The sequence below is a fragment of the Elaeis guineensis genome, chromosome 9, assembly GCF_000442705.2.
Source record: "Elaeis guineensis isolate ETL-2024a chromosome 9, EG11, whole genome shotgun sequence".
Lineage (NCBI taxonomy): Eukaryota > Viridiplantae > Streptophyta > Magnoliopsida > Arecales > Arecaceae > Elaeis > Elaeis guineensis.
This window is the reverse complement of record NC_026001.2, coordinates 15,000,980-15,012,397: the sequence shown is the minus strand read 5'-3', so window position 1 is coordinate 15,012,397 and position 11,418 is coordinate 15,000,980. Positions and strand designations below refer to the sequence as shown.

At 36.1% G+C, this 11,418-nt stretch overlaps 1 protein-coding gene across 1 annotated transcript; it reads left to right on the top strand.

The window, feature by feature from the left end:
- Nucleotides 1-4,682: 4,682 nt before the first annotated feature.
- Nucleotides 4,683-6,909, top strand: LOC105051457 (fructokinase-1). The gene is made up of 4 exons (XM_010931916.2): nucleotides 4,683-5,160; nucleotides 5,867-6,199; nucleotides 6,315-6,431; nucleotides 6,556-6,909. The coding sequence occupies exons 1-4, from the start codon at nucleotides 4,756-4,758 to the stop codon at nucleotides 6,682-6,684; spliced, it is 984 nt and encodes a 327-aa protein (XP_010930218.1). The 5' UTR covers nucleotides 4,683-4,755; the 3' UTR covers nucleotides 6,685-6,909.
- The last annotated feature ends 4,509 nt before the right edge of the window (nucleotides 6,910-11,418 follow it).

The window sequence follows — 11,418 nt, the reverse complement described above, 5'->3', positions numbered from 1 at the left end:
ACCCACATCTTATTCCATAACAGTTCTGATCATCTTGATTTCGAAGATAAGGTAAGTGGACTTGTGGTTTAAGAAGAAGAAAGAAGAAGCAGAAGAAGAAGGGGGAAGAAAGCAGAAGAAATATTTAACATCCCAAGCATACCCAAGGCCCATGTATTAAATATCAACTATTTTTCCTCTTTTCTTTATTAATATTATCTCTTTTCTATATATATATTTATCATGCTTTACAAAGAGAATTATGAGGACTTGAAACCTCCTTCCAATTTCGTATATTTTTCTTTGATTTTTCCCGTAATGTTCCAAAATATGTGAGTTTTCGGCAATTTGAAATGATATATTTTTTTGGTTACAACAGTTTGAAATAATTTATATAATAGCCCAAATCTGATGAAGAAGCCCTTGTTTATGACTTTCTTTTCGAATATTGTCAAAAACAAGCAAGGGTGTATGCTATGACAATTCATTTGGATCGTTTGTTTATTTCTAAGTCCTCAAATTAAAACCGGACTCCACCACCTGTTGGTAGGTCTAATGGTAATCTATGTCTCTCCATGCGCAACATGCAATGCAGACCTATCTTGTCATGCATCTCAAGAGTATCAACCAAATTGTGCAGTACAAATTAAATCTACTATAATGCTTTTTTTTTTTTTTTGATATTAGAAATTTTTGAAACTTTGAAACAATAATTATGGATACCCATATATAAATTAACTCGAATGCAAACTAAATTTTAGATCTTTGATAAAATATTTAATGATCCTACAGTTAATGTGGAACATCAGACCTAAAGACACTCCCAATTTATTTTACCAGCTTTTGATAGAATGATCTAATTTTATTTTTTAAAAATTATTTTTTTAGATCTCTAACCAATGCAACAAGTGGGTTCAAAAATTGTCTATAAGGTGGACTTCTTTATACTCAAGGATATTGAGATCTTAATACTCGATGCAAAATCAATCATAATATTCTAAAATGACAATTCATACTATTGATAACATTCTAAAATATTTAAAATACCCATAAGTTGAGAATCATGTATTTTAAAAATCATTTACCTATATATCAAGTGGCTTGAAGATTGACAATTGTAATGACTTAATAAAAGGTTTTCAAGTGATTATGGTAAGTGCTCAAACATGCTGAATTATGGAAGACATTTGCGTGCTTTAGGTCATGTAGGTCATGACTAATGGATTGGATTTAATAGCTTTTTTGAAATCTGGTATAGATTTAATAATTTTGTGTTTTATCATATATTTATACAACGCATTTTGTATCCATTTGATCTATAAGTAAATAACTTTCAAAATTCATGATTTTTCATTTGTAGGCATCTTAAAATGCTTTATGTCATTATCAATAGTATTTATCATTGTTTTAGAACATTGATAGTCAATTTTACGCATAAATGCATACATCTGGGTTAAAGTTTGTCAATTCATTTCTTTATCTCACATGCATTAATTGTGCTAAATAAATATTAGTGTACTGTTATAAGCTTTTGAGATGAAAATGTGATTTGAAATATAATTGGAGCAAGTAATTAAAAAAAAAAAAAAAGAAATCTCCCTTTTCTTCATATTCCTAGTTATGATTTAGCTAGAGATCTTATATATTGGCATTACAATCAGTAATAGTATAAGAATATTTTCCATTGGAAAGACTCATCAAAATATACAGACACATTAAATAATATTACATAGGTAGTGTCAAATTAGTATAAACATTAATCTAATTTTAGGGTTGTAGATTAATGAATAAATAGGAAGGTTCAAGGTGGTGTAGCTCATGGAGGCATGTCTATGATATTGATCTCTAAATTATTTTGTCTTTCATGGTGTATAAGCATAAGATAGTGAACCTTGAATGAATGTTCTCCAAACATCCAAAAAATCAAAACTAACAAAAAGCAGAAAGTCAATAAAAAAACTAATATTTTAATTTTTACAATAAGAAATGAAAAAACAAGTCACCACCGCAAAAAACTTTTAGAAAAATTCTGACATGATAGGCATTTACTTCTGATTAGGAGGCCCATTTTATAGTTAGCAAAAGATGAACCAAACGTGTGCCATTTAAATAGACATTTGTTCACAAAGAGGCATTTAAAAATAATTAGAGAAGAACCAATGGTTAGTGGGTAAATTTTTTGAAATCAAATAAAATTATATTAATTTTTAACATGCTGGAAATCATCTTGTAAGTTCCAAGAATAATAATAAAATTCTGATTAATAAAAGAATTCATGGCGTTAGAGTTCTAACACATTTTACCGGTCAATATAAACTTCTCAGCTTTGATGTTTTACGTTACATCATTTTGATATTTGGCCAACTTGTCACCCAACCTCCTCCTAAAAAGAAAATAATAGAGGAAACCAATATGTATGTTGCAGCATAGTGTAAGTACGCCCTAAGACATTATTACATTCATTTAATTTTAATAGAATAAAATCACACAAAAACAAATCTTGGTACTCTTTTCAAAAACCTTTCACCCTTTTTTTTTGCGTTTCCAGAAAAACCTCTCTCTCTCTCGCGGCCAATCATATGGTGTAAAAGAAAACTTTGCCAATCTCATAATTCCCATCCCATGAACGATTCACCTTCCTTTGCACCCCTCCACCGTTCGATCATCCACCCCACAGATATCAAAGCATGCAGATCTTTGTCATTCATCAGCTGCACAGATCTCAAAGCAAGTATGCCGCCTACTGTTTTATAATTTGTTCTATATATACGTGTCCTCGTGCGTCCAGGATGCGGGCCACCTACTGTTTCGTTTTTCTCGGCACCATGGCCTTGGCCGAAGGAAATGGCCGTGGTTTCCCAAAGCGGAGTCCATTTTATCAGTAGCACCATGGATGCATGTGATCCCACCCTTTCCAGATGTTGTGCATCCACTCTATCCTTTCGACCTGCTTTATATATTATCTTATCTCTAGCATATATACACCGTCTCTTTTGTTAATTGCTAAACTAACGAGGGGAGAAGGAACAAGACAAGAGAGAGAGAATATTCTCCATTGGGAAACCTAAAAACCCAGTGGCACTAATGATATAGGGACAAGTACTATGAAAAGTTTCATCATGATTCTTGACAGGACTTGGCTTCATAAAGTGGTAGGGTCCAACGAGACTTAGCTGGCAGCCCAAGTGCCGTTTCCCATAATTGTTGTTTTCGTTTAAGTCAGGCAACTTAAGGAGAACCACTTTAACAACTCATATTCTTTACGAAATATATTCTATAGGAAAAGTTGACACTGACTAATGATCCTCGTACTAATAAGTAAACACAAACTACGGATGACAGCAAATAGTATTTAGTTTAATCTTGTTCCGAGGGAGGAAGAGAGAGGGCATTCATTAGTACTGAACATTGGATCAATCTCGAACACCAAATGGGATGGTGAATACACAATCCTCTTGTGGAATCATATTGTGTGCACATCCTCATAATGCTGTGCCATGTTGATGAATGTAATAGGCTTTCGCTTGAATACAATGTAGCATTCATTATTTAAGTATATGAAAAGGTTTTTTTAATGAAAATGGTATCCAAATCTTTCCATTTCGCATAAGATTAAAAGGAAGCCTTTCATTTGATCCCTCCACCTGTTGATATTCATGTTCTGGTAATTGCTGATGCGGCCATCTATGTTATATTCTTCTTACCTATTTGTATATAAAAAAAAAAAAAAGAAAAAGAATCTTCAGGAATAATAGTGCATAATTATCTTGTTTTTTTTAAAAAAATAGCATTATCACTTTACTCGAAGAAAGAAACAAAAAAGATTGCTATATAGATATTATCCAAGGAGATTTTCACCTTCATCTTTTTTTTATACAACTATAACAAATGCTTTGTGTTCAGATTAGCAATCTTTTGTTCTTTATGAATCATTGGGAGATAAAATGTGCCATCGAACCTTTCATGAACAACCCACTCCTTAATTTAGTTTGGTGGTTATCCAAATATGCTTAGGGACGACAATGGGTTGGATCAATCAATATCCATATCTGTTCTATAATTAAAAATCTAATATCCATGCTATCTCATATTCTTCTTGGATTGGGTTGGGATGGACTAAGTAGAAGTGTGGTTAGATTGAGTTAGATAGATAAAAGAGATTATATCAGATTGGATAAGAAATTCATCATATAAATATTATAAAATAATTTTAATTTTAAAAAATAAATTTAGATTAAGATTACATCGGATTAGATTCAGGACGGAGCTAGTATATTATTATTTGTGTCCAATCTGAATCTATTTTAGATTTTTTTTTTAAAATTTATATCCATTCTGTATTCTAATCGGATCGGATAAAAACTATTCTATTTGGATAATATCAAATTAAATATCTGATAAATCGATTAAAATTACTATCCCTAAATATATGGTACACCAAGCAGTATTTTACAACTATAGTTCCCCTGTTCATTGGCAACATCCAGCATAGCCAACCACATGCATATTCTCTCAATAAATCAAATCCCCAATGTATGTATTCATAGAGACCAGATACAATATCTATAAATTAATTCTGGATTTTTCCATAAAAAAACTCATTATATTATCATCCTTATCTCACCATTTAATTAGTATTCAGACTGTCCAAAACCCACTCTGTTTGTCCGGTCTGCTTTCCGCCCTTTATATCCATCCATCCCTCTCCACCACCTTCTCTCTATTCACATTTCCTGTCAGGTCCTCTTCTTCTTCGTTAACTCCGAAGGGAGATCCATGGCCGTCGCCAACTGCACCGGCAAGGCCTTCGTGGTGAGCTTCGGCGAGATGATCATCGACTTCGTGCCGACGGTGTCCGGCGTCTCGGTGGCCGAGGCCCCGGGGTTCGTGAAGGCCCCCGGCGGCGCCCCGGCCAACGCCGCCATCGCGGCGGCCAGGCTCGGCGGCCACGTGGCCTTCATCGGGAAGCTCGGCGCCGACGAGTTCGGGGTCATGCTGGCCGGGATTCTCAAGGATAACGGTGTCGATGATAAGGGCGTGGTTTTCGACGACACGGCGAGGACCGGTCTCTCCTTTGTGACGCTTGGGAAGGACGGCGAGCGTGACTTCATGTTCTACCGCAACCCGAGCGCCGACATGCTGCTTAGAGAGTCTGAGCTTAACCTGGATCTCATCAAAAGGGTGACTCGATCTCTCTTTATTTTATTTCCACAGCCGGTTGTTCTTTTGTTGGTTTCATGTTTATTACTCTTTTCAAGAAGCTTCTTTCTTTGTATGACGTTAATGTACATGAATTCATATTCTGTGATCGATGATTGATCATCTCCATAGATTTGTTGTTGAGAAGGGGATGGGATTAGGTTGCCACATATGGCGACTGTGACCAATGTTTATATAGATCAAAGGTGGCTGTAATCTGATTTCCTTTGTGTGCTGCATGGCTTTTCGAATATTACACAGAAAATGATGCAATATTTGGAAGTATCAGATCTGATCTGTACATGGATTTCTGTATATTTTATGGAAAATGATGCAATTTGGGGCATTTGATCCGATTGGGAATCTATCATCCATCAAAAATACCTACTGCCATCACTTGTAATGGTGATCTGAACTTTTGTTGGAACAAATGGATCTACATTTAGATGATTTTTCAAAGGTTATGGTTAGTTTTTTTTTTTTTAATATATTTTTGGATTGTGTTTTTGCTTAAGGTCTAAGGAAGATGCATCTTTTTCAATTTTTAATTTTTAATATAGAATATGTAAACAGATCTTTTAAAAAAATGTTTTGATCTTATTTTATTAATTTACTTTCTAGAATATTATGTTGTGCCGGCTTTTGTTTCTGCTATTACTATTTTATTTTTCTATGGATGTGTTTTCAGGCTACAATTTTTCACTTTGGATCAATAAGCCTAATTGAAGAGCCTTGCCGATCAACTCAGTTGGCAGCGATGGAGATAGCAAAAAAGGAAGGGGCATTGCTTTCTTTCGACCCAAATCTCCGTCTACGATTATGGGAGTCCCCGAAGGTTGCACAGGCCCTTATCATGGAGATTTGGAAGCAATCCAACATCATTAAGGTCAGTGATGCCGAGGTTGAGTTCCTAACCAACAAGGACACAGTCGAAGATGATGCTGTTATGAACCTGTGGCACCCAGAATTGAAGCTTTTGCTGGTGACTCTTGGGGGGAAGGGATGCAAATACTACACCAAGGTACATTAATTACGACAAATGATCAAGTGAATTGGAAGAAGAACAACAAACTTTAAGTTCTTATAGGATCTATTTCTTTGTGATATTTATACAGCATTTGATTCTTTGTTTATAGGACTTTCGAGGGACTGTCAATGGGATTGCTGTGAAGGCAATCGATACGACGGGGGCTGGCGATGCATTCGTCGGTGCGATGCTTAGAAAGATTGCTGATGACCAATCTGCATTGCAAGTGAGTTATGATAGTATTGGTGTTTAGCACTGCAAGGCACTTGAAATCAAACACGCTTGGTGAAATATAGAAGTTAGATATCAAGTGACATATCTTATATTGTGATCCTTGTGTCGGAATGCAGGATGAGGAGAAACTGAGGGAAGTGCTGAGATTTGCCAATGCTTGTGGAGCTATAACGACGACAAAGAGAGGAGCTATTCCTGCTTTGCCAGTGGAAGCTGAAGTCCTGGAGTTGCTGGAGAGAGCTTAAAACTCTCGAAGATTTCCTTTTTGTTTGTAAATGTCTCTTTGCTAAGCTTGCTGCAGTTTACTTAGCAGTTCTAAGAAGCCATCCCCTATCGTTGCTCCCTTTGTTCTCCTTGTACTCCCTTCTGCGGAAGAATATCTATTCTATATATTTATATATATCAGTTTGCTAATTAATTTGTAGTAAAATTTAAGTTGATGTTTGCGTCGTTGCAGAATTTGCTTGAAATTGCATGGTGAAGGATTAAAAGTTTTTCATGATATTTGCTATAACTTTGTTAAGATTTGTTTAAAGAGAGAGAAAAAAAAAAAAGCATTGGCTCGTGCGGCCACTTTCTTCTTCGAGTAGAATGGGAAGGATGGTACGTTGAATATATTTCAAAATACCGTTATTTTTTTGGTCAGGAAGTACCGTTAATGTGGTACGTATCATCATATGATTTTGTGGGTACACGCGGCGAACATGCAGGAGACCACCCTGTTATTTTTGGTCGTTTGAAGTGATGGATAAAATTTGCTTGAAGGGACTTGGAAAAGCTCATAGTGGAGAGGATGGAACTTGTAGCAGAGACAAACCGCAAAATAGGATTCACAAACCTAGCATCACTAGGATAAGTTTTGAAAAAAAAATCTATAGTCATCAACATCCAATTGCAGTGCATGGAATCATTGTTGAAAATAGATCATAAATATATATCAAAGAAATAGATCATAAATATATAGAAGATTGGAAGTTGAGTTATTCTGAAGTGAAAAGGATAGATGAATAAACTTAAAATTGGTCCACGTCAATATGAACCATATATAGTAGGCGTGGATATGACAGAATTGTCATCCTCAATACCTAATCAAAGCCTAAATTGATTTCACAATGCAAGAATCTGTAAAAATGGCATGCCTTGTTACATGCTATGCTACGCTAATGCGTGCTTTTATGCATGCCAATGAGTATATAAATAATACATGGAACATCAAAGTGTCAATGAGATGTTTACATATATATATATATATATATATATATATATATGTGTGTGTGTGTGTGTGTGTTGATTTATATGCAGACACACACATGCACAAATGCTAGCTCACAGCTAGATATGTGTACGTGTGAGGATGCTTTGGTCGTAATTCTCATTTTAAAGAAAAAAATAAAAAAAAAAGGATAATCCTTCTAGGAACAATTATAAAAAAAAAAAAAACTATTTGCCTCTTGCCACTCAAAAGAGAGGGATTGTTTTCTTGAACTCAATCCAACTTCGGAGGTCACTATACAAGATACAGAGCTTTGGTGTCATGTTCCTCTTGCTGTCAAAAAATATTTTGGATAGCTCTGAAGCCAGCTTGCATTGTGAAAAAGAGCAGCACTTTACAGGGAGCTTGCACGCTGGAATAAATTAAAGCAGAACGAAACAAGAAGCACTTGACTTGTCTTTGCTGTGTTGATGGTTTTGTGAGCTATGTATCTTTTTGTTTGGTTTCTGAAGGGTGTGCACCTCATGATCAAAGCACTTAGAAACAACCCTATGCATCAGTTGTGACCAGATCCATCAAGTCTGGAGGGAAATCCTCGAGTCCAGAAGACCACTCTAGATCAGAAAAACACCATGCTGCAAACAGCCGATCGGTCGGTTTGTGTCATGGAATACACTCATAACCATGATACTCACCTCCTGCTGCAAGTAGCCTCTTTGCATGACCACAAAATAGACAACCATATATCCAACTTTGTTCTGCTGCATTAAGCCATCAAAACTAATCTTCTTCAAAGTTCCTCTTCCTGCTTTACATGTGATCTTGAATATATTAATGCTGGTTTTCTCTTGGGCCTCCATGTTGCTAAACATCATCATCAATCTGGCAATAGATTCATCCTTGTATGATGTGCTCTTAGAAGTAGCCAGCAAATTTCCAGATGAACGATCTGACTACTTCTGAAGTCTTAAAACTTCCACGTACGCGGATTGTGTTCAACGTTTCCCTCTATTAGCTCCATTCTTTTTTAGCTCTAAATGCATCACCAATGGTCAACTAGTGGCCTGTAATTTTCTCCTCTATGGATTCTGAGAGCCTGTTGTTCCCCTCTTTTCTGATTTTAAATCACCTGTTGTTCTTGCTGTACATCGGCAAAGCTATTTTCCCTTTTCCCCTTACTCTGTATTACCTGATCTGTCACTAGTTCCTGCTTGATAATAGATGTTTTCTGCTCAACATGAGATATGCTTGGGAACAAACTTGGCACTTATCTTGGACCTTGTGTGAATTGTGGACAAGCACAGGAAACAATCGACCATATTTTTTCAACGTGCCACATCTTTTGCACCATTTGGAAACATCTTTGCTCTCAGCTCAATGCTCTTGATCCCCAGTCAACATTTGATCACCTCTGCACTGATTGGATCGAGCAAAACTTTCCTAAGAAGACCGGTCGCATCATCCTCATGCTTCTGGTGAGCTCGGCATGGTCCTGTTGGAAGGAAAGAAATGCTAGATTGTTTCTCAACAAGCACAAATCCCTCTCTTCATTTGCGACTGAAGCAATTCAATCTTTCCAAGAATGGTCTGTTCTTTGCTCATCAAATGAGCTGGCTGAATTTGGAATGGTATGGGCCAAAATCGAAAGGAACCACTCGGGCCTTCGGATAATTGACTCCTGAAGAAGACACTGAAAGTTGCTGCCCACTGACTGTGTTTCTTCTTCATTCCCCTGGATGTGCTCAGATCCACGTAATCCTTCTACAGGATCATGAAGAAGATTGTATCGTTTCCTCCTCCTCGTATCACCTGTTCTTTCTCTTACTTCTGAACTCACTGTAACCTAAACTCTCTTTTCCAATAAAGCTGGGTGGCTCCCTTATGAGCAGTTCCCCTCGCAAGCTGACCCAATAAGTTCAGTGTATGCATGTTACAGCCTCCATCAGCCTTGGATGGAAGAGATCAGAAAGTATAGCTATACCAGGGCCCTCATTCTCCTTGGATTCCATAATGCTCTGCCATGAGACCATGTGGATTATATGTCCTCTTAACTAGTAAGTTCCACATTGTCCCATGGATCCAGTATGTATATCAATCTTAAAGAGCATTGATATTAGATAATGGATGGATAGATCACCGTGGCAGCAAAGGGAGGTTTAATCAATGTAAATCCGAGGACCATTGACAAGGTATTCCATTTCCAAGCTATAGAAAGTCATGTGGTGCAAGAGACCAGAAGCATTTCAGACAAAACATATGTTAGCAAGGTCAGGGTGCAGGGGTGTTAGAGTATATACTCCTTGATTTGCTTACAAACACATCAACAAATGTAGAATGTGTATCAGTTTCTTGGCTTATTGCCAATATATTCAGTACTGCCAGGCTTTAACAAACTTTGAATCTGTAACCAAAAATAACTTCAAATCAGAGATAACAGAAGAACATCAGAAAATAGCCGTAGAATATGCACGTGACAATGAAACATCAGTACCGAGAGTTGGAAAGAAATATTCAATGCTGAAACAATAAAATGGACTCAGTCGAAGTTAATCTCTAACAAATTGGTTCGAGGTTTGATGTCTTTCAAAAGTTAAATTGATTTTCTGTGGTTCCAACGTGATCATGATTATGTGGGGATTATGAAATGAATATTGTAACAACCCTAGAGATTCCCCCATGTCAGCTGAAAAATCCTTTGCACGGCACCAGCGCTCTTGGCAGGTTCCAGTACATGGGCATATCATTAGCATTGGATAGCTGGAAAGAAGGCGAGATGAAAGGCTGATAGCATATATTCTATCATGATACCATATTCTCGAAAGAAGAAATAATAGGATATAGCTGGGGCTATGATTTTATGTTGTAGCTATGGATGAGCCAGAGAGGAACTAGATAACTAAAGTATGAGAATTCAAGCTTAAAATAAACATAAAGATAACAATAACAATGAGTTCTTGATCAGCCAAAGAGTTTTTTTTCTTCATATTACATCCCATTATTTATATAATGCAACTGTAAACTTTTCATACTTATAACCATCTACATTAGTTCACCATGATCTCCAACAGCTCTGCTAGTTATGTCCCATGTTTCTACATACTATATCAATATAAGCCAAAGATTTCAGTGATAATCATCATTGGAATGAATCCTATTGTTATTCAGCCGGTGTGGTATACCTCTTATTGTTATTTTTGGTCTGTTGTGATCAAGCTCTATTTGATTTGGCAAAAATCACGTGGCAACTTTGCTTCGCCCTATTTTGGTCCTTAACTTTGTCCATATGGCCTTCACTCGAAATAATTACATAAATTGTCATGATGAGATGTAAACACACCATTATTTTTTATTTTATTTTATTTTTTTTTTCAATTAAGGCCTATAAGCAATCAGAGCTCTATCAGATGTGATGAAATGGCAACCTAGAATATCATGATATTTGATGCAACGGCGGCCTAATAAATTGGATTGATACTTATCTCGCAATTAAAAACTCTATATCCATATCTATTTTGTATCCATCTTAGATTAGATTAGGTCAAGTAGATTCTAATCGAGATTGGATCGGGTCAAATAGATTTTAATCGAGTCGGATAAAATCTATCCCATTCGATCGGATCGAATTGGATATCTAATAGACTGTCTAAAATTATCATTCTAATCTAAAAGATTTTGATGTTTTTCTCGTAGTAAACTGTAATGATTAGAATGGATGGATTTCACAAACCATTTACTTACGAAGAATTTGGATCGGACAAGTAATTCA